The 24,498-nt window shown below is 59.1% G+C and overlaps 3 protein-coding genes across 7 annotated transcripts; 1 reads left to right on the top strand and 2 right to left on the bottom strand.

Moving 5' to 3' along the window:
- Positions 1-261: 261 nt before the first annotated feature.
- Mpv17l2 (MPV17 mitochondrial inner membrane protein like 2) lies at positions 262-3,011 on the top strand. The gene is made up of 5 exons (XM_076846029.2): positions 262-468; positions 893-1,063; positions 1,731-1,807; positions 1,920-2,048; positions 2,426-3,011. Exons 1-5 carry the CDS (start codon positions 282-284, stop codon positions 2,480-2,482), a joined length of 621 nt encoding a protein of 206 aa, XP_076702144.1. The 5' UTR covers positions 262-281; the 3' UTR covers positions 2,483-3,011.
- A 57-nt stretch (positions 3,012-3,068) lies between these two features.
- On the bottom strand, positions 3,069-9,277 carry Rab3a (RAB3A, member RAS oncogene family). Its single transcript, XM_076845985.2, has 5 exons — positions 9,118-9,277; positions 7,734-7,961; positions 6,592-6,710; positions 4,694-4,818; positions 3,069-3,822 (listed from the first exon to the last, which is right to left on the bottom strand). The coding sequence occupies exons 2-5, from the start codon at positions 7,959-7,961 to the stop codon at positions 3,632-3,634; spliced, it is 663 nt and encodes a 220-aa protein (XP_076702100.1). The 5' UTR covers positions 9,118-9,277; the 3' UTR covers positions 3,069-3,631.
- A 3,318-nt stretch (positions 9,278-12,595) lies between these two features.
- On the bottom strand, positions 12,596-24,198 carry Pde4c (phosphodiesterase 4C). 5 transcript variants are annotated; one of them, XM_076845748.2, is made up of 15 exons: positions 24,019-24,198; positions 21,050-21,241; positions 20,516-20,552; positions 20,362-20,441; positions 20,041-20,093; positions 19,563-19,675; positions 19,392-19,485; positions 18,739-18,902; positions 18,489-18,587; positions 17,939-18,103; positions 17,760-17,859; positions 16,852-17,006; positions 15,393-15,515; positions 14,818-15,000; positions 12,596-14,605 (listed from the first exon to the last, which is right to left on the bottom strand). In XM_076845748.2, the coding sequence occupies exons 1-15, from the start codon at positions 24,162-24,164 to the stop codon at positions 14,336-14,338; spliced, it is 1,974 nt and encodes a 657-aa protein (XP_076701863.2). In that variant the 5' UTR covers positions 24,165-24,198; the 3' UTR covers positions 12,596-14,335. The 5 variants fall into 5 exon arrangements, with proteins under 5 accessions (XP_076701863.2, XP_076701827.2, XP_076701845.2 ...); XM_076845712.2 differs by having other exon boundaries at positions 15,381-15,515; positions 16,852-17,024; positions 24,019-24,174; XM_076845730.2 differs by having other exon boundaries at positions 16,852-17,024; positions 24,019-24,174.
- Positions 24,199-24,498: the final 300 nt, after the last annotated feature.

Here is a 24,498-nt window from a genome sequence, read left to right as displayed (position 1 = left end):
CGCTAGTTCGGAAGGCGGTACACAGCTGCTTTCAACGACCGACCCTGGGAGAGCTCGGCTGCTTATTATTGGTCAATACTTCCAGGGGCGGGCAAGTGCAGCTCCGTGAAGATCAGCGATTGGTCGAGGGCGACTTGGGGCGGACACGAGGGATGGGAGACAGTGCGGATTGGTCCGCGGCGGCGTGGGCGGGGATTTGTGGAGGCGGGGGGACTCATGGTTGGCTGGCGCAGGTCGGGGCGGGGCAGAGCGGCGTGCCGGTTCCTGCGCCCGGGGTGGCGATGGCGCCGGGTGGCTGGCAGTGGCTGCGCGGTCTGTGGGCAGCGGGGCAACCCTTGTTCCAGGGCCGTGCGCTTCTCATCACCAACACTCTGGGCTGCGGCGCACTCATGGCCGCTGGGGATGGCGCACGCCAGTCCTGGGAGATCCGCACCCGACCTGGCCAGAGGTTTGACCGGCGGCGCTCAGGTGAGGACGCCGGCGCTGCTGGCCCTTCACCTCCGGGGACCTTTGTTCCTACCTAAGATTCGGATATCTTTGTATCCGGCCAGTGATCATTCATCCCTGATCCGTAGCCTCCGTCTCCGTCAGGACACAACCTCGGCGTGTACTAAGTCTAAGGACTCCGATGATCCCTCCCTCAGTCTCTGTCCCCTAACACCCCCAGGTGTCCGTCACCCCCAGTCCCTGGGATCTCTGCCATCCACCGAGGAGCCTGGAACGGCGTCTGTCTGGCGGTGGGGCTTGTAGTGGAGGAATACACGGTTGAGCTCGCCCGATTTTCTGGCTGAGGCTTGGGGAGGGCATTGGGCTTACCCACATCTTGGCCAGGGGGAGTGTATTGTGGGGCTTGCTGGCCTGATCTGGCACCCTGCTTCTTCTGCCGCCTCAGCCAGCATGTTTATGGTGGGCTGCAGCATGGGCCCCGTCCTGCACTACTGGTACCTGTGGCTGGATCGCATACTCCCTGCATCAGGCCTCCGAGGCCTCCCAAACATCCTCAAGAAGGTCCTCGTGGATCAGCTCGTCGCCTCTCCTATGCTAGGCGTCTGGTACTTCGTGGGTAAGGAGCCCAAGATCTTGGGTTTTGCCCCTCATAGACTGGGATTGGTGGAGACAGCATGTGTTAAGGATGCTGAGGTGTGATTCTGATGCGCCTCCTGTGTAGGTGGCCCTGGATTGGGTGACAGAATAGACCCAATCTGACCCTCAGGGAGACAGTGGGGGTTGGTGTGAACGGTGGTGAGTGTGGGGGAGATGAGGACATTTTCTGGGGCTGCTTTGAATGGGAGGTTGGACACTCAGCAGAGACTGAGCTGGCAGCAGGAGGGTCAGCCTATACAAAGGCCCTGAGGCCTAAAGGGAGAGGAGTGCGATTGGGATTAATGGGGTACAGTCATCCCAGCCCCAGGCTCTAAGGAGAGTTTTGGCAGAGTTGCTCGTCCCCACCCTCCAGGCTGAGTTTCCTTGGCTGTAAAGAACTAAAACCAGATTCTACCTCAGGGCATCTCCTTTGGAGCAGGTGTTTATTTTATAAGTGACTTGTTCTATGTTGTTCCCCTCTACCAGCCACCCTGCTGTTCTGCCCATCTCACCAGACTGTCCCATACCCTCTGCCTGGGTCGCTCTGTCACTCAGAGGTCCAACCCCGCCCCACCATCATCCTGGGTCTCTTTCACCTCCACGGTATGCTGTGGCCTCTGACACTCATTTCTTGGTTTCCTTCCCAGGCCTCGGCTGCCTGGAGGGCCAGACGCTGGAGGAAAGCTGCCAAGAGCTGCGGGACAAGTTCTGGGAATTCTACAAGGTGCGCATCCCCCAGGCCCCGCCCACCTGCAGCGGCGCCTCTGCAGCGCTACCCTGCCCCGCCCCTCAAGACTCTGGCCCCGCCCCTTACCGCACTCCACCCCTCCCCCTAGGCTGACTGGTGCGTGTGGCCCGCGGCCCAGCTGGTGAACTTCCTCTTCGTGCCCCCCCAGTTTCGAGTCACCTACATCAATGGTCTGACACTAGGCTGGGACACATACCTGTCCTACTTGAAGTACCGGGTGAGTGTGGTGGGTGGACCTGGCACCCGGGGATTCCCCTGGGGCCATCTCTGTGAGCCTCAGTGGCACTACAGCCACTGCGGAGGGTGAGGGCCGCTGACAGCTGGGCCCAGGGAGGGCAGGCGGGGAGCTCCCCGGCCATGGAGAGGCAGCTCTGCTGTCTGATGGACCAGGCCAGGTACCGGTGTGACCACCAGGTCCCTGCTATGCCTGTTGAGCAGGGCTGACCCCAAACCTGAGGACAGACAAATGTGGGCCCAGGGAGCAGGAGATACAGCTCAGAGAGTTCCTGGCCCACTTGTGCAAGGCCCTGGGTTCCATCCCCAGTGCCCTCCATACAGAAGCAATGCATGTGACCAGACCCTCTGTGCTGACAGGTCCCCGGCCCTATGACACCTCCAGGCTGTGTGGCCCTGGGCACTCGAACAGACTGAGCTGCCTAACACCCAGGACTAGATCCCTGCTCTAGACAGGGCGACAGCGACTAGGAGCTGCCACGCCTACCGTCAGAAGGGGAGTGGACTCCTGAAGCAGGCAGGGTCTTGGGGCCATGTCCCAGCCCATCCGACTCCCAGGCATCTAGCTGAGCTCCTTCCAAGCTCACAGCGGGCCATTTCCCATCTGGAACACAGCCACCAGATGGACAGTCGTCCCCCAACCCTTTTCACTGGAAGCCTAATAAGACCTGTGACCAAGATGGCCCACCTGCAGCACAGGGCCTCAGCCAGCCAGCTGGTCCCATGCACCAAACCCTCACCACTGCCAAGGCCTGGCTCTGGGCCACACAGCCACACTCGGGCTTTTCCAGGCCCCTGGGGACCAAGGCAAGGACATGGCCCATCCCCTTGGAGTAGGGTCCGGCCTGGAGTCAACTCCAAAAGCTTCAAGCAGGACGCGGAGCCTCCAGGTCGCTTCTTTGGTCGTGAACATGGAAATTCCATTAAATTCTCTCTGTAATTGAAATCTTGTGAATGTCCAAAGACAGAAGGGGAGGGCGGGACCGCCCGCAGAGGAACAGGGCATGGTCCATTCGCTTTATTGGATTGTGTGTAGTGTGTCATAACATCTCCTAGGGGACTGAGGGGCACGTTTGACACTTGTGACGTCAGACCAGGTCCAGAGGGGTGTTCCCAGGGTGGAATCCACTCCCAGCACCCCACCCACTCAAAAGATAAAACTGGGGGAGAGGAGTCCTGGACTCCTCCCCTGTGGTCCACCAGGAGAAGCCCGAGCAGGGGACCCGGGGCGCTGCATCAAGAGGGGCTGGCGGGCCTGGCCACCCCATCACCGCATCAGCCTGCTCTGGGGTGTCATCTGGTCCCCTCTTCACAACCAACAACTGCTGATGAGGGTGAATTTAAAAAAAAAAGGTGAGGTCTCCAGAGGAGGGTGAGCAGTGACCACGACACGCCACAGCAGAGCAGGGGCAGGGCTATATGTACAGGGGGGGAGGGCGGGGGAGCCCGGGCCCCTGGGGGACATCTTCAATAAATAAATAAATAACTACGATAATAAATAAGGGTGATGGGCTACTTCAGGGGCGGGTCCCAGGCCCTGGGGGTGGGGCGGGGGCGGGGCTGCTCTCAGCAGGCGCAGTCCTGGTGTGGGGGCGCCTGCTGGTCAGTGAGCTGCGGGCCCTGCTTGGCGCCGGTCACAGCGGGGTCTGCCGTGTCCAGTGACTCGGACATCTTCTCGCAGATGACGTCCACCAGGCGCTCAAAGGTCTGCTTGACATTGATGTTGTCCTTAGCGCTTGCCTCAAAGAACTCGAACCCTGTGGTCAGGGAAGGGAGGGTCAAGACCCTTCTTTGCACCCAGCTCCCAGAGTCCGAGGACCCATTAAAGACACTGACAAGTCACCCAGGAAAGCCACACTGTGAATGTCCAAAGACAGAAGGGGAGGGCGGGACCGTCCTGCGTTTACCATCCTTTTTTTTTTAATATTCATTTTTTAGTTTTCGGTGGACACAACATCTTTATTTTATTTTTATGTGGTGCTGAGGATCGAACCCAGCACCCTGCGCATGTCAGGTGAGCGCGCTACCGCTTGAGCCACATCCCTGGCCCCCTATCCTTTCTTCACCCTGAGATTGTCTCCAGGGCCCTAGCAAGCACCTCCGATCCCCACTGTCCAGCCCACATCCGTGCACGGGCCCTGGAGACCTCCCACACTCAGATCCAACTGTGCCCTCCCCTCCTCAGATACCCTCCATGGCTCCCTATTGTTCTAAGAAGTTCTGGCTCCTTGGCTCATGGTCGAGGCTCTGCACAACTGATGTCCTCCAGTTAACCCCCGTGTTCCAGCCCCATGAAACTGGCCTAACAGGATCATCTTCATCTCTGGCCTTGGCCCACCTGTTTCCTCTACCTGAGGGACCAGCTAAGGCCACCTCACTCCCAGTGAGGCAGAAGCCCGTCAGGGCCCTTAGCACCCAGCAGGAAGCCAGACGGTGAGAGAGTGGGAACTGCTGAGCCCTCCCAGCGGCTCCTGGGGCGATGCCAGCTGGCAGAAAGCGCTGATTGCCTAGATTTGAAGCCACCCCCGGCCTGACTCCACTGTGAGACTTTGGGTGTGTGTCCTTCCCTTTTAGGGCTTCAGTGTCCCTTTTCTCACCTTGTGGGTCCCCAGTCTGCTGGGCACTCACCAAGATGGTCGGCCAGCTGCCGGCCACGTTCCGATGACACCACCCGCTCATCCTCCATGTCACACTTGTTCCCCACCAGCAGCACCTGGGCATTGTCCCACGAGTAGGTCTTGATTTGGGTCGACCTGCATGAGGCAGCAATGGGGCTGGTTTAGGGGTTTGAGGACCCCAGCCCCATCCCCAAGCTCTAGGGCAGGGCCTGTCCCCTTGTCCTGGGGAGAGAGACCTTGAGGTTGGCCCACGACCTTCCAACCCCAGGTCTCCTCCAGCCATCATGGCCCCGTAGTTCTCCAACATGGCAGGCTTGGCCCTTCCTCCCTGCCTTCATCCTGTCGGGTACCCACTATCCTCTCTCCATCCACCAGCCTCTTCCTCCAGGAAGCCCTCCAGGCCCCATCTCTGCTCCTGCCAAGAACTCATGCTCTTTCCTGCCTGTAGGTACTTGCTCCAAAAGCTGCCTGCGCTTCAAAATCCCGCTCTCAAGCAACCCGTCTCACCATTCCCAGACACCCTCAGAGAAATTACTTCCTCTGCAACAAATTCAGAAATTCTCTGAGAATTTACCATCATGGCTAGGCAGATCATTTATTCATTTGTTTGATTACTTACTTATTTTGCAGTACTGGGACTTGAACTCAGAAGCACTCTACCACTGAGATACACTCTCAGCCCTTTTTAGTTTGGGGCTTTGTACCAGGGATTGAACTCAGGGGCACTTAACTACTGAGCCACATCCCAGCTCTTTTTTATATTTTATTTAGAAACAGAATCTCGCTGAATTGCTTAGGGCCTTGCTAAATTCCTGAGACTGGCTTTGAACTCCTAATCCTCCTGCCTCAGCCTCCCAAGCAGCTGAGATTACAGGCATGTGCCACTGTGTGCAGACTCTTTTTAGTTTTTATTTTAAGAGGGTCTCACTAAGTTGCCAAGGCTGGCCTCCAACTTGAGATCCTCCTGCCTCAGCCGCCTGAGTCACTGGAATTTTTTTTTTTTTTTTTAAAGAGAGAGTGAGAGAGAGAGAATTTTTTGATATTTATTTTTTTTTTAGTTATCGGCGGACACAACATCTTTGTTTGTATGTGGTGCTGAGAATCGAACCCGGGCCGCACGCATGCCAGGCGAGCGCACCACCACTTGAGCCACATCCCCAGCCCTCACTGGAATTTTATAGGTATGCACCAACTGTGTCTGGCTATCTTATTTATTTATCTATCTATTTATTTTCTGTTTAGTGCTGGGGATTGAACCCAGGGCCTTGTGCATGCGAGGCAAGCACTCTACCAACTGAGCTATATCCCCAGCCCTATTTTATTTTAGAGATGGGGTCTGGCTATGTTGCCCAGGTTGGTCTCAAATTCTTGGGCTCATGTAATCCTCCTGCCTCAGACTTCCAACAGCTGAGACCTTAGGCACCTGCCACCATCCCTGGCCAGGGAGAACATTCACATGTGTGCAACCTCAGGTCTGGGATGTGCACAGTGGTGGTGCATTTGCCTAGAATTTACAAGGCCCTGCGTGTGACCCCAGAACCACAAAGAAAAAGAAGAAGAAGACAAACAAATGTTGCTGGGGGCACATGCCTGAAATCCCAGCAGCTCTGGAGGCTGAGGCAGGAGGATGGCGAGTTCAAAGCCAGCCTCAGAAACTTAGTGAAGCCCTCAGCAACTCAGTGAGACCCTGACTCTAAATAAAATACGGAAAGGGCTGGGAGTGCGGCTCAGTGATTAAGACCCCTGGGTTCAATCCCAGAAAAGAAAAGAAACGTTTACAACCTATGTAAACTGCTCTTCTAGTCTGTGTCCCCAGCCTCGTCAGACCCCAGATTGTTTCCCCTTTACCTTCCTATAAGGGTTTCCATCTGAAGTGAAGGGATGGTCTGAGAGGAGGGAGGTGCTCACCAGTCCTGCACAGCGTTGAAGGACTCCTCGTTGGTGATGTCATACATGAGGATGAAGCCCATGGCGCCGCGGTAGTAGGCGGTGGTGATGGTCCGGTACCGCTCTTGCCCTGCTGTGTCCTGGGAGGAAGAGACGGGAGCCATAGACCCACACGGGAGCTCCTCATAGAGGAGATCTGCTCTGAGATCATCCAGTCTGTCCCTTCGGGGCCAGCAGGGGACAGGCTCTCACCCAGGGACTCCATGGTCCAGGAAAAGCCCTCTGGGTCACTAGTATCCCCAACTTTTAGTACTCGATCATCCTACTGCAGAATCCATCCCTATTTATTCAACAAACACGTACTGGGCACCAAACCACACACCGTGTGCTCCCACCCTGGACAGAAATCCCGTCCTGTGGAATGCACAACACTGTGGTGGTGCCTGCCTAACCAGTGACTCAGGAGGCTGAGACAGGAGGATCACAAGGTAGAAGCCAGCCTAGGCACCTGAGCAAGATCCTGTCTGAAAATTAAATGGGCAGGGGGTGGAGCTCGGTGGTCCAGCACTTGCCCAGTACATGTGAAGCCCTGGGTTCCACCCCATTACTGCAGAAATAACATAAAGTGACCACATAAGCATAGACATCAGAGGGTAGCAAGGCCTGAGGAGAAAATAAAGCCTGCCCAGGATGGGGAGTGTCGGAGGGGGACATTTAAAAACCTGAAGGCGGGAGGGAGGGAGGAGCATCCCACAGAGAGAGACCAGGCAGGGACTCCTGGCCTCAGTGAGGGGTTCCTTTTACTAGGAGTGCGATGGAAGCCATGAAGGGTGGGCAGGCTCCCTCTGGCCTCTGTAGAATGAGTGAGGAAGGTAGGAAGCCCTGAGGCCCGTAGAGCATCTGTCCCAGGAAATGAGGACAGGGGCCAAGATCTGGCTGAAGCCTCATAAGAAGTTCCAGAAAGAACTGCAAGATGGGGAAACAGGCACTGAAATTAGACACTGATGGAAAAAGGGGTGCTCTATGATCCTCCACCCCCAGGTATACAGTAGGCATCTGATAAGTGCCCGGGATGTGAATGCACAAATCTAACCAGGAATACATAAATCTAACCATACGGGCTGCTTTTCCAGTAAGAGGAGGAGCCCTCCGGCCCGACCCACCCAAATCTGCAGCTTGATCCTCTTGTCGTTGCGGTATATGGTCTTGACCTTGAAGTCGATGCCCACAGTGCTGACGAAGGCGGGTGTGAAGGAGTCATCTGCGTAGCGGAAGAGGAAGGACGTCTTGCCCACGCTGCTGTTGCCAATGATGAGGATCTTGAACATGTAGTCGAAGTTCTGATCCGAGGACTCCTTCTGCCCATAGCGGGAGTCTGTGGCGGATGCCATCTGGGGGTGCGGGTTGTAGGACAGCATGAGGGGGCTCTCTCCATCCCCAATTTCCCAAGCCCAGGATGGACAGTTGCAGAGGAGTACCACAGTGGTACTGGGAGGCCACACTGAAGCCATCAGGGGCCCCAGTATTAATGGGGTTGCCCCAGCAGAAGCCTAGCTGTGACCTTGAAAGGTCCAAGATTTCAAAGGAGGAGAGTGGAAGGGGCCACCCCTGCAGCCCCTCCATCAGGCTTGCCCCAGGTCAGAACTGTAACCCTAAACCCTATGGCTCTACTCTGAGGGGTGACTGTTGCCGGCCCCGCCCCCCCATCAATCTTTCCCGGTCCTCAGAACCGGGCTGCACGTGTACACGAATGTATGGCCCGCGGGTGGCGGGGTGGCGCGTCTGCAGCTCCCCTTCCCCCAAACGCCAAGGCAGGGAGAACTCAGGCCAGAACAGTTGCATCACGTGACAGTGGCGGGGCATGTACAGACTCAGGTGTCCACAGTCCCGCACACATCCACACCCATCCGTCCATGCTCAGACATAGATGAGTGTGCCAACACCAGATATACAGGGCAGAGCAGCACGCACCTGTGTGCACACCAGTTCACATATAAAGATGTGCAAACCCACCCCCACCCATCCCCGGCGCACGGCCCCCAGTTCCCCTGCAGGTGTGTGCACATCACCCACATGGACACAAATCTTTGTGCACCTATGCACAGAGCCCAGTGCGAACACTCACAGTTCGTGAATTTCCCTCCGCACTCGTGCGGCACGCACATACTTAGACCCAGATCACACGGAGTCACGTGAACGTACCCAGGAACACACGCAAGTGTACACAGACCCGCTGACACAGTCGGGCGCGCACACGCGTGTGCACACCACGCGCACGCGCACGCAAGAGCCTCCCGCGCGCACAGCTCCCGCAAGGCACTCGCCTCCCCTCCCCCTCCACCGCAGCGCCTGGGGGTTGGGGGGTACTGGTGAGGATCGGGCAAGTTGGGGGACCCTCGGACCTACCCCTTCCCAGGCCCCCCCACAGCCGCTCCTATCCCCCCATTCAACCCTGGTCAACCCCCTTCCCCTCCGCCAGCCCATCAGTCAAATGAAGGTTATGCAGGTGCTCAGAGCGGGAGCACAGAGGGACGCCTGGGAGCTCACCTTGCCCTGCACCAAGTGGCAGCGATCCGAGAGGCGGTGACTTTTGGGCGGTGGCGGTGATGGGGACCCCCAGTGAGCTGATGTGGGGCTGCGCGGCGGCGGAGGCGGCGGCGGCGGCGGCGGCGGCGGCGGCAGCGGCTCAGGCCCCTGCAGTCCTTGGTGACGTCCTGCAAAGAGTGGGGCGGGGCCGCACATGCAGATACGGTCGTGACGCCATCGGGGCGGAGCCGCGCATGGAGATATGCCCACCGAATCTTGCAGAACCAGAAGGGGCGGGGCCCCGCGCGGATTGACGCTTGAATGGGGCGGGGCCAGATGTGTACATGCTGTAGGGGCGGGCGCGGTTCCAGCTCCTGCTCCGCCTCTGGTACTGTCCAGGAAGGCGGGGCTGATTAGAGTCCTCTCATTGGCTTAAATACTTGAGCGACGGACAGCATAGCCAACCAGTGACTGTTAACTCCCTTCTCCTGTCCAATGGAGGCTCTAAGGTTTTTGAAGGGCCGAGAAGCTGAGGCCTTGACTGAGCCCTGGTCTTGGGGGGCGGTTCTCTTCTCCTCCAACGCCCACCCAGCTCCGGGTCTCCTACAGCCCCTGCCTAGTCCCAAGTGCTGTGATTTCGTGTTAAGTGTCCCCTACTATCATTTTCAGGAATGAGGAACTGGGATCCGAGAGATGCTCCATGGCCCCTCAATTTTTAGGGTTCAAATTAAATAAAAAAGGAAAAGAGGAGGAGGGTTTAAGAGAGACCCCAGTCCAATTCCCAAAGTGTAGGACCTCTACTGAGGACCCGGCTGTCAGGGGCGCCACCCCGCCCCTGTTTACGAGATTAAAAGAAGAAGAAATAGGGTCAAAAGAGCCACCCCTCCCCACCATCTCCCAGAAAAGGAAGGACCGAGGGGCGCTCCGACACTCTTCCCTTCCCTGGGCCCCATTATCGAGAGAAAAATTCGAAGAAAAAACAAAATAGGGTCAGAGACGTGTCCTGTCCCCTAAACCTCCAAAGCCTGCGGTTAAAAAAAAAAACAACAACAAAAAACCAGAAAGCGGGGAAGGTACGAGAGGGTCCCCCCCAGCCCTTCACTGACTCAGGTGCACAGACTCGGGGGACTGGGCGACCCCTGTCTCCCAGGGGAGATGCAGAATCGGGCAACGTGCTCCCCCGCGTGTCCCTTCTAATCTTAAGGGGGGAAAGTCAGGATTTCGGGGAGGGGAGCCCCAGCCCCCACTGTGGGTCTCCTGTCCCCACTCAGTCTGGTCTTCAAACAGCAGGGGACCTGTGGCCCCCAAGAGAGTCCAGACCCCCTGGATCCCCACCCCTGGAGGTGGAGCAGGGGACGGGGCGGGGTGGGGGCGGGGAGGACTCATCCTGTTTATAAAAAGCTCCCAGCTGCCGAGGCGCCGCGACCAGAATAACTTCGCGCCTGGAGGCTGGGGGGGCTCCGCCCCCGAGCCCAGCCCGCGGGGCTAGAAGGACGGGGACGACCCTCCCCCTCCGTCTGCATTTGGGAAATTAATTTTTCTCCAAGGGTGACGTGTTTGTCCCCCTCTCCCACTTGGTCTATGAAACTATCACAAACCCACTGGGGAGAACTGGGAAAATACAGAAATACAGAAACAAAAAAAATAAAGAACAATGAATCCAGCTCTGCCCCGCGGCTCCCTGCCCACGCGGAGACCCTCAGTCAAGTCCGCCCTCTGGGTGGGGACGCGGCGTGGCGGCCCCGGGCTGGAAGTGAGGACAGCGAAGCTGCTCAGCTCCCAGACTTCCCGGACGGACGCCGCTGCGCGCTGCCTACACGGTGGCTCCCAGAAATACCCGTCCGCAGGAGAATGCGCACCAGCTTCCGCACTGACTTCGTATTTTAAAATAACAGCCAGGCATGGCGGCGGGGCCAGGAATCCCAGGAGGCCGAGGCAGGAGGCTCACATGTTCGAGGCCAGCCTCTATAACTTAGCGAGTTCCTTAGTGAGACCCTGTCTCAAAAGAAAAATAAAAAGCACTGGGAATGCGACTCAGTGGCCAAATGCCTCCAGGTTTAATCCCCAGAACTCATAACAACAACAACAAGATCCTTAGGTTGAGGTGCAGTCTGGGGCTGGGATGCAGCTCAGTGGCAGAGCGCCAGCCTAGGCTGTGTGAGCCCCCGGGTTCCAGCCTCAGCAAACATGAAAGGGAAGGAAGAGAAGGAAGAATCAGCCCTTCCCGAGCTCTGAGCGGCAGAGGTTGGTGTCCCCAGCAGTTAGACTGTGACACTATATTATACTGTTCAGGGAGGTTAGGTGAAGAAGGAGCCCCCTCTGTCCCTAAGGAGCCCTCTCCAGCTCTGGGAGGGAAGGGGACAGCGATGTTTTCTCTCTTAACTGAGGCCCTGAGGCCTCCCCAGGAGTTCACGGGGCTGAAATTCCAGGGGCCCCACCAGCCCTTCTCTGACCCTCCTCTTTGGGTCTAGGATGGGCCATAAAGGCAAAGACTGTGACCCTTGGGAAGAGTCCCAAGCAGGAGCGAGACCTGGGGTGTGAGTGGTCTCTCTGCCTCCTCTGTGGGCCTCGGTTTCTACATCTGTGATACGGGAGACTGAAGCCAGTTGGTTTGTCACCTGGGGATCACTGTGTACTGGCTCAGGACACGTTCTCTTCAAAAGTCGTCTGTTATAATTAGTGGTAGAGGCCCTGGGCTCAATCCCCAGTGCCATAAATAAATAGATAAAGCCCTCCCGAAGTTGCAGAGCCCAGCAGCAAGGTGGGCAAGGCAGACCTGGCCAAGGCCTCTGGGGAACACAGACTGGAGCATAGCAGGCTCCAGTCAAAGGATGGCAGCCTGGGGAGCTTCTGCTGGGGCCGGCCTGGGGTAGAAGACCTGGGAGGGCTTCTAGGAGGGGACCATGCACAACTGAGACTCAAAGGGTGAGGGTGGGGACTAGGAGGGACGCTGCTGGTGGTGACTACTGTATGTGCAGAAGCCCTGAGGGGGACAGAGCCAGGTGTGTGCGAGGCAGCGGGAGATGAGTGGAATCAGTAAGAGGGAGACAGAGGGATGCCCTGGGGCCCCAAAATGAAAGAGAGAACATATGATTTTTAAAATTTATTTGTATTTATTTATTTAGGTACCAGAGATGGAATCCAGGAGTGTTTAACCACTGAGCCACATCCCCAGCCCTATTTTGTATTTCATTTAGAGACGGTGTCTCATGGAGTTGCTCAGCACCTCCCTGAATTGCTTAGGCTGGCTTTGAACTCGAGATCCTCCTGCCTCAGCCTCCTGAGCCACTGCCACGGCTCCTATTTATTTATTTATTTATTATTTTATTATTATTATTTTTTTTTGCAGTACTGGAGATGGAACTCAGGGCCTGGAGCACCCCAAGCAAGTGCTCTGCCCCTGAGCCCCACCCCCAGCCCCATGTGCGTTTTGTCCTAAGCAGGTGGAGAAAAGACAGAGGAAAATAAGTAGAAACACTAAAGGAAGACAATGGACAGCTTTGGGATTAGGGTAATACTTTATTTTCTTCTTTATGTTTCATTATTCCCAAATCCGCTGCAGCAGAGGCATACTACTTTGTAAGGAGTGTGGAGAGAGAACATTTTGAAATCAAAGTCCCCTAAGTCTCTGCCTTTGGAAAGTCTGGAAGGAAGCGGGTGGAGCTCCGAGGTGGGGCGCTTGCTGGGGAGCCCTGGGGTCCATCCCCGGCCCTACCAGAGAGGACAGAGGAAAATCTGGAGGGCTCCTACCAAGTTCACGACCCCAGATGCCTTTTAGTTCTTCCTGGGTGGAAGCAGAGCGCTCCTGGGTGCTGGAGAGTGGCCAGTGGTCATAATATTTACGAATGAAGCCGCTGTTCTCCCGCGGGGACTGCGGCGATGACGTGCATCGTGGATAAATTTGCAGGGTGGGGGCGGGGAGGATACTGGAGGCTTCTGGAAGGATTGCAAGACAGGCCCCTACCTGAGCCCTGAGCACAGAGCCGGTAGGAGGCCCGCTTGCCCAGGACGAGCTGGTCCCCGCCAAGCTCGGAGGACCGCGGAGTCGCCTGCCCCGCCCGGTGCACCTCCCGCTCCGACCGCCAGGGGGCGCCGCTGGCTATCCGCTTCAGGGCTGTGTGGCCTTGAGCAGGCGACAGGGCTGCTCTGTGTCTCATTCCCCATTCATGAAATGGGCCATGCGCTTTTTTGTGGTACTAAGGATTGAACCCAGGGGTGCTCTGCCACTGAGCTGCACCCCCAGACCTTTTGATTTTTCTGTCTCATCACAGGATCTCTCTAATGACCCAGTCTGGCCTCACAACCCTTCTGCCTCAGCCTTCTGAGTCCCTGGGATGGCAGGCGTGGGCCACCAGGCCTGGATAGGACACTCATTTTGTACACCCGGAGGCAGGGAGTCAGAGAACGCAGAGGCTGAGCGGCAGGGAGGAGCTGGGTGGTAGAGCGCCTGCCTGGCCCGTGCAAGGCCCTGCGGTCCATCCCCAGCAAGAGGAGAAGGAAAAAAAAAACAGCAACCATTTCAACAAGTGCTGTGCAGCTTAAATCAGCCTTCAGAGAGGGTCCCCAACAAGAGCCTCCCTTTTCCTATGCCTCCACCACAGCTCCAGGGCCAGAATTGGGAGCTTTGGCCCTGAGAATCGCCGCCCCCACCACCAACAACACTTCAAGTACACATTCTCCTGCCATGAGCCACCTGGCAGAGGAGGGTGGGGAGCCCCTGTGGGGTGCTGACTCCCTCCCTACCTTGTGCAGGGCTACCCCAGAAGCACAGAGCAGGCACAGGCCTGACACATAGTAGCTGCTCAATAAATACATGGAAAGAAAGAAAGAATTAAGCGATCGATGTGGTTCAAGAATGACTACTGGAGAAGGTGGACAAGGGCCTGGCAGACCCCCTTTTCCATACTAGGGACAGAGGTCCAGAGGGAGAGCCCAAGGGTGCTGTAAGAGGCTGCCCCCGTGCAGCCCCATAGAGCCATTTCAGCCAAACCTGAGGTCAGAGTGGACCCCAGCCTCCATTGGACCCTGAGACCTACCTATCACTAAAAAGTTGGTGGTCTGACTCAGCAGGTGGGACTGAAGCAAGGGCCCCCTGCAGCCTCTTTCTGGAAAGTTCACCCACCAGGGCCGTCGGGTGCCAAAGGGCTTGGTCATTACTTTGCCCCGGGGTCCACGCAGGGCCTGCCTGGAATCTCCTGGTTGTCCAGGGGCAGGGCCCCCCAGGGCCTTGGGGACGGTACTAAGTGTCAGGTGACCCTGAGGGCTCCCTCTCCAGGGCTTCCTCCTCCTCCTCCTCTTCCTCTGCTTCCTCCAGAGCGAGCTGGAACTGGAACCTGTCGGGGGGCCCCCGCTCCGAGCTGACCGCGGTGTCCACGGGGCTGCGGGGGATCTTGCTTTGGTACCACTCCCGGTTGTCCTCCAGCGTGTCCAGCAGGTCCTGTGCGTCGGGGTGGACCAGGTCAGCCCAGGTCTCCCACAGCGGGTGGGCGATGTAGTCGATGAAGCCCACCTGGGGTGACACAGGCAGGTGGCAGGTCAGCCCTTGGGCCATGGCTGTCCCTCTTCCTGGACGTCCATTCCCCGTTCCTGGTAAGCCTCCAAAGTCTCTTCATATGCCCCCCAAGGGCAGGACAGAGCTGTGCCTGGTCGGGGACCCCAGGCTGGCCCAGCTCCGGCTTCCCCTCCCCCACCCCCGCGGGCCAGGCTCGGCCACCCTCAGACCTGGGACTTCTCCACCGAGGCCGTGTGCTTGTCGCACATGGGGCTGATGTCCAGGCCCGACTCGCGCTCCCGGTCACCCTGCTGGAAGAACTCCGCCATGATGCGGTCCGTCCACTGGCGGTACAGGGGCAGCGGCTTGGTGGGGTTGCTGAGGTCAGCACAGTGGACAAGGTTCTGTAAGACCTGGGGGGTCAAGACAGGAGGGCACTGGCTGGACCCACCACCTCCAAACCTGCCCAGGTCCGGGCCTGACACATAGTAGCTGCTCAATAAACACATGGAAAGAATTTAAACTTGGGTGACCATTGATTCTGTGGTTCAAGAATGACTTCTGGAGAAGGTGGACAAGGGACCTGTGGGACCCCTCCCCTTCCCTGTGCTAGGCATAGAGACCCCTGAAATGCTCCGAGCCACAGACACCATCTTGCGGGTGGGGAGCAGACCTGGGAGGAGAAGTGGCCACAACAAAGACATGTGACATTATTTCTTCAGATTTGGCATACAGTTGGTGCTTCATAAATGCATTAAATAAGAACTTCAGAAACGGAGGCCCCAGGGCTCACCTGGCCACATACCTGGATGCGATCGGAGTAGTTATCCAGGAGCAGGACACCGAGGCTTGTCACCTTCTTGGTTTCTACCATGGTCTTGAGGTCTGCCAGGAGATTCATGTGTTTGGACATATCTGTGGCCAGCACCTGGGGACAGGCCAGGGAGGGTGACAGCATGAGGACCCTTCTGCCCTGCTTCCCACCTCTAGAGGCCACCCCCACTGAGACCCCTCTACTGTCAGAGTCCCCGGGTCCTCATCTGCGAAATGGGAGGGTATGATAAAGGATTCATTGCAAACCAGCTCAGAAGAGGGACACGATCAGTGGCCCCTCTCTGGGCTCCCTGGGCTCAGCCAAGCATCCCTCATGTGTGACAGGGTATGGGGAAGGGTGAGGACACTCAGCAGCTGAGATGACTTGCACCAGAGGGTAGCCCCAAAGCTCCGCAGAGGTCATGCCCTGTGCAAAGGCCCTGGGGTTGAATGAGTTGGGTGTGAACATAGAGGAGGTTAGACTGGAGCCGGTGAGCACAAGAAAGATGGAGGTGAGGGGGCAGAGGACGTGGGGGTGGGAGGTGGAGCACCTATGGAGAGGGTCATGGGATCTATGGGAGGGTTTGGAGCTGGGGACCTGGCATGGCCACTGTGTGCCCTGAAGGACTATTTTCAGCCTTTTGTTGGGAAGCTCAGCCTCAGCACAGCTGTTTAAGTCAAATTAATGGGACCTGTGGATCCAGCCCAGGAGTGAGCCACACACGGCCACATTCCGAGACCTGAATACAAGTCTCAAAACTTCTCCCCAAACACTTGATCTGTACCAAATGCCACCCCTACTGTGGCTCTGCCACCAAGGCCCCTCTTCACCTCGCCAAACCCCAGCTGCTCCTCACCCCAGGCCCTGGCTTCCTCTAGACCATCCACACATGCTGTTCCCTCCATCCCACAGGGGCCTGGCTCCTGTGTTCCCCACACTAGAGGCCCTCCTTGGCCCCTCCGCCATCCGCACCTCTCAAATGCTACATGGCTCTCCTACGATCCATCTCCCCCAGGGACCATGAATCTCAGAAATTAGGCCAGAACTGTCTAGGTGATTGGCACAGGCCAAGCACACAATAATAGCTCAATAAATGCTTGTTAAATGAATAAATGAGAAACAATTTCCCAAAACTCCCCAGAGTCCTCCTGGCTGAATACAATCCAAGGGATGGATGTTACTGTAAGGCTGAGAAAAAGCCTCGGCCCCAACGCCCAGGAGCGCCGTCTCCACTTGCTCACACACAAATGGCCTGAGGAGCCAGACGGATGGTCCCACCCCACCCAGGGCTCGGATGTCATCACCCCATTTCACAGATGAGGAAGCTGAGGCTCAGCGCGGGGACACGCCTGGGTCCAACTGAACACCGGGCCACGCGACTCCCTCCCTTTGGGGCGCAGAGAATAAGGGAGCCCCCGCTCCTCCTGCCGCCCAGCCACCGTGGCCCCACCATGTCGATGACCATCCGGCGCAGACTCAGCCGCTGCTTGGCGCCGAGGTTCTGGAAGATGTCACAGTTCGGAGCCTGCAGCAGCTTGAAGCCCACGGCCAGGTGGTGGTTCTCCAGCACCGAGACGTCGTTGTACATCAGCGCCAGCTCCGAGTCTGCGCGAAGCCGGGAGCCTGAGACCCGAAGGCGCCACTCCAGGGCCCGCCTCCCCGAAGCCACCCAGGCCCGGGCTCCTCTGGCCCTGCAGGGCTGGGGGTGCCTTGTCCCTGGCTGAATGACGGCCGAGTGTTGGTCTTAATGGAACATAGGCTAAGTAAAAGGCTCCGCTCTCAGCCCCAGCACACCACGGCCTGCATACAGCAGGTGCCCAATAATTGCTTGTCACAGCCTCCTCAAAGTTCCCCAAACTTAAGGTTTCAAGCAGGGCACTGTGGTGTACGCCTGTGATCCCACCGACAGGGAAGGCTGAGGCAGAAGGATTACAAGTTCAAGACCAGCCTCCACCATGCAGCCAGGCCCTCAGCAACTCATGGGGACCCTGGCCCCAAATCACAGTAAAGGCTGGGGGTGGGGCTCAGTGGTAAAGTGCCCCGGTTCAACCTCTGGTATCGAAAAAAAAAAAAAATCAGTGGGCCCAACTTATTGAGCACCTACTGTGTACCAGGTCCCTGAGTGCTTGTGCAAGGGAAGGCTGAGCTCAGAGCAGAGCTGGGGTCAGCCTGAAAGCACCTGGTGGTCGCTGTGGGACAGGCCACGCCCCTCATTGCAGGCCACGCCCCTCCCTGAAAGCCCCTCCCCTCCCCTGCAGGCTCCGCCCACCCTTTCAGGCCCTGCCCATCCCCTGCAGGCTCCTCCCCTCCCTATAGGCCCCGCCCTCTCCCCTAGTGTCCCCCCTGCCCCAGACTCACTGGTGTTGATGAGGAACTGGTTGGAGACCCCGGGGTGGTCCACGTCGTGGATGGCACTTGCAAAGATGGCAGCCAGGACTTCCAGGTCTGTGAACACCGCCTGAGAGGCCCAGGGCGGGAGAGGTGACCGGCGGGCACTCGGCACCCTGCACCTGCCCAGCCGTCCCAGCCGCGGATACCTCCAGGGCAGGCGTGGCCAGCAGCACATGCGCAGACTGGGCCACGTCGGCGGCGTGCAGGCTGTTGTGGTAGGCCACGTCGGCGTGGTAGTGACCCTCCAGCGTCAGCAGGTAGGTGGCCAGGGTGTCAGCCGGGATCTGGAAGGTCTTGAGCAGGTCCCGTTCCTGGTCCATCACAGGCCGGTCAGGGCCGCAGGCACAGCCCCTGCTCCTCCTCGGACCCCGCCCAACCTCACATGTGCCCTCTGTCCTCCCCTGAATCCCTGCCCTCTCTGTCCTTGTCCCCTGCGTCACATCCCCACGGAACTGCAGGTGTCTGTATCCAGATGTCCTCTCCTGATGGAGTCCCTTCAGACCCAGGCCCAGGCCCAGGCCCGGGCTTGTTGAGGATAAATCGTTGGCCCAGTGAACTCCTACTCATCCCTCAATACCCTGCTCACGTTGTCCCATTCAGGGGTGTCAGATTTGAAGAGATGAGTGTCCCGGGGACGCGGGGCAGGATCAGGGGAAGGAAACCCCAGGGCCTGGGAAGGCAAAGGCAGGACAGTACCTGAAAGATGCTGAATATGATGGCCGTCAGCGGCCTGTTCCCGCTCAGCTCCGCCACCTTGAACACATCGAGGCCCCACCTGTTGGTGTCTTCCAGCTCCTAGGATGTGAGGGACCGCGCTGACCCCTCTGGCTCCCCAGGCGTGGCGCCACCCCCATGGGGCACACTGGCCCGACACAGGCCCGGGAGGGAGCACCCACACCGAGCCAGGGCTCAAGCCTGGGCCTCCACCTCGCGGCCGGGGACCCACCTTGGCCAGCTGTCCCTCCTCGTCGGTCTGGACCCCAAAGCGTGGGACAGTGGCTGCAGAGAGGCTGGCGCTGTGGGGGAGCCCACGTAGGCCACTGATCTCGGACATGGGCCTCTGGGATTCCTCAGGGGCCGCCCTGGGCAGCTCCACCTCTGTCTGCTGGTCTGTAGGCGGTGGAGCCCCGAGAAGCCGGTTCACCAGCTGGGACTGTCCCGTCTGGCCTCGGGCTCTGCAGCGAGCCAAGCCCTGGGTCCCCCTCGTCATTTTTATCTGGACCAAGATAAGCTAGAGGAGTAGGGTCCTGTCCGGCCCTTAGCCACCTGCTCTGCAAGGGCGTGTCTCAGTGAGCTCCGGGCTGACCTGGTTCCTGGGCACCTGGGCTCACGTTTCCCAAACACACCAGTGTCCTTGACATGTCCCAACCTGCAGCTCCAAGTGTTGGGCTCCCTCCAGCTCCTCCTTGGCAAACTCCTACTGATGCTTTAAAACCCCAGCTGCAGTGCCCTTTCCTTCTGGAAGTCCCCCTGTGCAGCCTTAGTCCCATGGGGCCATCTGGCGGTCCCCTGCATGTTGGGGTTGGTGACAGCAGCCTGCCTTCCCCCTCCTTCTTAGGACCTCTCCAACCCTGCGCGGGCAGTGACCTCGCAGCTCACCCAGGAAGGTTCTGGAGATGTACTCGGACACCTGGTTCCCAGAGCGGCTGGATTCGGACAGGTGCGTGAGCTCCCGGTTCAGCATCCGCTTGAACTGTGGGCGGGGGCAGGACGTGAGGAGGGCCCATGGGCGGGGCTGCAGTCCTGCCCTGGCTCGGCCGGCCCTCTCACCTTGTTGGAGGCCATCTCCCCGACCGAGTGCCGCGTCTGCAGCGTCTCCAGCTGATCCAGACACCAGTCCAGCTCCTCCAGGGTCTCCAGCGCCAGCTTCTGCCCAGAGTCTTCTGAGGGCCAAGTTGGTCAGGGACCTGTCCCACCCCTACTAGGGGACCCAGTGCCCTTCATGCCTCCATCTCTGCTTCTGGACCCTGAAACCCTTCCCACTGGGCATGCTCAGGACCCCAGTTCCAGGTCTATCTGTAAGTGGCTGTGTGACCACGGGTAGGTCTCTTGCCCTCTCTGGGCCTTAGCCTCCCCATCTGTAATTTGGGAATGGTGGACTCCATTTGCCAAGAAGGTTCTTTGCAGGAGGGGGAGGGGTGTCAGGGTTACAACAGCCACAGAGCCAGAGCTAGTGGGCTGGGGAGGTCACTGCAGAGAGGAAGTGACAGCTGTCTCTCAGTGGGGGAGGGGTGGGAACAGGCATTACCTGCAGGTGGAGGGGGCTGACTGCTGGGTGGAGGGTTCCCGACAGATGCCTGCCTGAGGTTACAGTGGGCTCAGGGGTAGCCCCCACCTGGCCCCGCCCCCACGTCCTCCAGGCCCCGCCCCTCAACCCCACCCTGAAGGTGCCTGAGCCCCAGCCCCTACTTGTCTCCCCTTTTTAAAATCTCTTGCTTTCTTGCGGGGTTGGGGGTTGAACCCAGGCCCTAGCCATGCCAGGCAAGAGCTGTCCCACTGAGCTGCATCTCCAGCCACCTGTCGCCTGCTTTTCTGCCTCCGCCCTCCCACCTGCCCCACCCCTGCGTACTTGACTGCACCGTGGACTTGGCCTTGGGCAAGGGCAAGGGCTGCCACGTTGCTCCGAACTGTCTTCAGACTGGCGAGGACCTGTCGGGTGACAGGTGGTCAGGGGTGGCCGGGAGCTGAGGCCTGAACGTGGTGGGGATGGGGGAGGAACCCACCTGGGCAAAGGGCGTCACTATCATGTCTTCTCCATGTCTGCGGGGGATGGGGGGACGGGCCATCAGGAGACCGTCTTCAGCCTCAGCGCAGCTCCCCTGGAGACTCCTCCCGACCTCATCTGGCCCTGGGCCTCCTCCCTCACTCTCCCGGGGAACCCCGCAGCCCTCCCGCCAGCGCCTGGCTTTATCCGCTTTTCCCCAATAGGGAAGCCGAGACCCAGGGGCAGTGGGAATCTTAGTAGAGTCTGGACAGAAACGGTCGTATTTCTCTTTTCATTACGGGTACCAGGAAGCTCAAATCAAAGTATTTGTTCACTTGCTGATAATTGGCTTTAATGTGTCCAGAATGCCACCCCTGCCCCCAACCCCAGGAGCACACAGGTCACCTGAGATCCTCTGCCGCACACTCCACTGAGTAAGTCAAGGGCCTGGCCAACTCCTACTTAAACTCCCAAATCTAGCTCGAATGGCTCCCAGAAGGAGCTGGCTGGGAGGGGAAGGGTGGGAGCCGGCACCCCAGCAGCCCTGACTCACAGGTCGCTGGCCACGGAGGAGTTCCGGGACAAGGCCTTAGGTGACAGTTCGTAGTCGCTGTCGGAGCGGTACAGGAAAGACTCTCGCCGCTGGCTGTGGGGGGCCGGGGCCTGAGCCCCACGTCCAAGGCCAGGCCCGGACTGAGGGTCCAGGACAGTCCTTCCACGCGACAGCCCATTTTCCAGGTCAAAGCTGAAGGCAGAGGAGGTAATGGTCAGAGCACAGGACCCTGGCAGCTGGGTGCCTGGCGGCGGTGGGCGCCTCCCTGGGTGGCACTGTGGCCACCTGCCCCCGGCTCCGCAGGGACCCGGTAACCCTCACACCTGCTCGGCGTGTCCACCCGGACTCTTCCCACTTGGGCCTGGACTCCAGGTCCTGGGTTCCAACGTTCCCTGGGCAGGTGTTTTCCCTAGACCTAGCCACCCTGTCCCTAATATGGGCGTGTTAAACTCGGTCCCCAAGGGTTCTAGGGGGTCACATCTGAGCGCCCTAGAACGGTGACTGGGTGTCTGTATAGCAAAGATGGAACTAAGGGTGGGTCCCAGGGTAAGTCCACCTGGAGTGAAAATGGCCCTGGGCTCTTCCACCTGGAAGGGTCAGATCCACCTACACAGCACACTCTCCAGGGCTCCTCATACCAGAGTCCCTCATACCAGAGTCCCCACCCAGAGCCGCCTTGAGCACACCCTTAGGCCACCCAGCAACTGACCGAAACCTCCAGGCTCCACCCTCATCCCTCACGGCCCCGCCCACTGGCCGTCGACCACGCCCCATCTTCAATTTGCCCTCAGCCTGTTCTTTTCAGCCCCCGGACCTTCGCACAAGCTGCTACCTCTACCCTGAGCACCAACACCCCCTGCTCCATTCAAACTCCAGGTCTTTGTTTTACCCCCACCACATCTCCCTGGGCAGAGGGATCTATGCCCTTCCTCTTGGGGTCAGAGTTCAGAGAAAGTGCTGAGATGTAGGCGACCTTGGGGGTCAAGGGCTTTTGAGAAGATGAGGACGGGACAGCTGAGAGGAGGAGAAATCGGCACCACCCAGATTCCGAGCTCCTGCCCAAGGGCCTGAATCCACCTCCTCACTGTGACTCTACCCTGGTCTCAGGGCCAGACCGACACCCACCAGGAGGCTCTGGGCAGGGGGCAGCAACATTTGGCTCAGATGGCGGGGGGTGGGGGATTCGGCACGATTCGGTTCTGCTGGGCCAGATTCGGTCGTGTCTGGTTGGCTCAGATCACACAGGGTTGGACCTCTTCTCCGGGAGTTGGGTGGAATGGTTTCGATCAGCTTCGGATACTTCCGGCAATCCTGGCAGGTTCGAATGAGTTCGTGTTTCTTCGGCTAAGTCCGGACACGCTCGGCTGCTTCGAGAAAGTCCGGGTAGCGCTCGGGCCAGGTCGGGAACATTCGGCTCAGTCCAGTCGCACTCGGGGAAGTTCGGCTGCCCTCGGCTTTTTCCGCCAGATTCCTTCGGGTTCCTGCGCTCCGACAGGTCCCCCAGGGCTGGGGAGATCAGAGTCTCTCCGTGACGTCACGTAGGGGGTGGCTTGTAACCCCTCCGAGCCCTTGGCACCCGCGCGTGGTGGCAGGCTATGAGACGCTGCTGGCAGGCGGCGGATACCCCAACTTGCCCTCCGAACGGGGAGACCTGCAGATGGCGACCCCCCCTGTCCCTCTTTCACAGATCCCCAAAGGTTATGGGAAAGCGTGCCTGGGGACAAATAGAGAAACTGAGGCAGGGAACAGCTGTAGGGTGCTGTGTTCGAGTCCGAATCCCGGACGCCGAGGGTTAAGGGCAGCGCCTGGCTTTTCCTGGGGCGGGGGGTGGCTGTTTTTCTTTCTGCTCTAAACTTAGCCAGGGCGGCGGGGTCAGGCGGTGGTTCCATGACGCGGGAGGTGCGGGGTGAGGTCGCTCTGGCTCTGGGAACTGCGCGGCTGCCCATTGGTCAGATCGGTAAACCGAGGCATGGGGACTCCGGGCTCCCGGACCTCGGAACGAGGTTTGGGGGCAGCCTAGACGCCCGGGTCCTGCTTCAGCCTCACTTTCGTGTACCCCGGGTGCCCGCTCTGAGCCCTCGGAAGGTACCGCTCTTCATTGGTGCCTGGTACCCTGATGTCGCTCTCTGGGACCCGGGACCCCATGTCCAGTCTGAAATGGCACCATCAGGGATCACAGTCACACCTCTCTCTGCCCAGCTTGTCACTCTCTGGCCTTGTGACCTTGAAGGAGACTCCTGTCTCCGAGCCTGGGGGTGCCAGATTGCCAAGTGGATATGAATTGGATGCGAAAAGAACGCAGGGTGCCAGCCACACTTGGCGCCCACAAGACCCATCCTCGACCCACTGGCCCACGAGGTGACATTTGCTTGGCGAAGAGCGGGATTTGAACCCAGAGCCGTGGACCTCCTCAGAGCTGCAGCTGAACCGGGCTGCAGGGAACCGGGCTTGGAGCGGACGGGGTCCACTCTCAGCCTGGGAAAGGGACACTCGCCCTCCTTCTCCTTATGTCCCGAACATCCTGCCCGCATCAAATCGAGTCTTGCTCGGTGGACACCCCGGGTTCATTGTGAGGCCCCCAGATCATCTTGTTGCTGGCGCTGGGATGGCCGCGGGGGTGGGGAGGCCAAGGACGCAGCCTTCCTCTCCTCCCTCCCCAGGGCGCTCAACCCTCCGGTTCCAGGCCAGCGAGGGTCAGGAGAGACGTGAGCCTCCGCCCGTCCTGCTCTGGGCCACACAGCTGGGAAGGGACAGTCGGCCGGTCCCCTGGGCGCGTGTCTAGGCGGTGGGAGGAGGAGGGAGACAGAGATGGGGAGGGAGGGAGCGGGGGAGAGAGTCACAAACTGACGGAGAGCGAGGGCCGGGGGACAGAGACGCTGCGAAGGGAAAGAGGCCCCGCTGCCCTTGGGTCTGCCCTTCAGGCCTCCGCCCCGCCGCCCGGTGGCCCTCCAGCCCCCGTCCCGCCTCACCACAGGGGATGGGCCACCGTGAAGCGCCGCTGCAGGCGGATGCTCTGGTTCACCAGGAGCTTCCTGAAGAGCCCGGGGGAGCCTCGCGGGGAGCCCCGAGGGGAGCCGGGCCCAGGGGCCGGGGCTGGCGCAGGGGGACCCTGCATGGCCAGGACCGCGTGGAGGCTGGAGCAGCGGTCGCCGCTCGGGACCTTTTCTGGACAGCCTGGGGGCGGGGCCCAGCGGGGAGGGAGAGAGGGCGCAGCCACCCCGCCCAGTGGCTGGACCGCTCGCTGGTGACCCATGGGACAAACGGAGAAACTGAGGCACGGAGTGCGATAAGACTGCTCCCCTGCTTAGGAGGTGGCCCCTTGGGGACAGAGCCTGGTCTTACGCCACTTCCTTCTGCACGTCCCCCCTGGTGCAGCTGGCGCGCTAACCTCGGGGTGTAAGATGAGGAAGTGGGAAAGGGATGTCACAGATGTCGGGGGCCCTGCTCAC

Source organism: Callospermophilus lateralis, chromosome 1, assembly GCF_048772815.1.
Source record: "Callospermophilus lateralis isolate mCalLat2 chromosome 1, mCalLat2.hap1, whole genome shotgun sequence".
Lineage (NCBI taxonomy): Eukaryota > Metazoa > Chordata > Mammalia > Rodentia > Sciuridae > Callospermophilus > Callospermophilus lateralis.
Note: the sequence above shows the minus strand (reverse complement) of the source record. Positions and strands in the feature narration are given on the sequence as shown.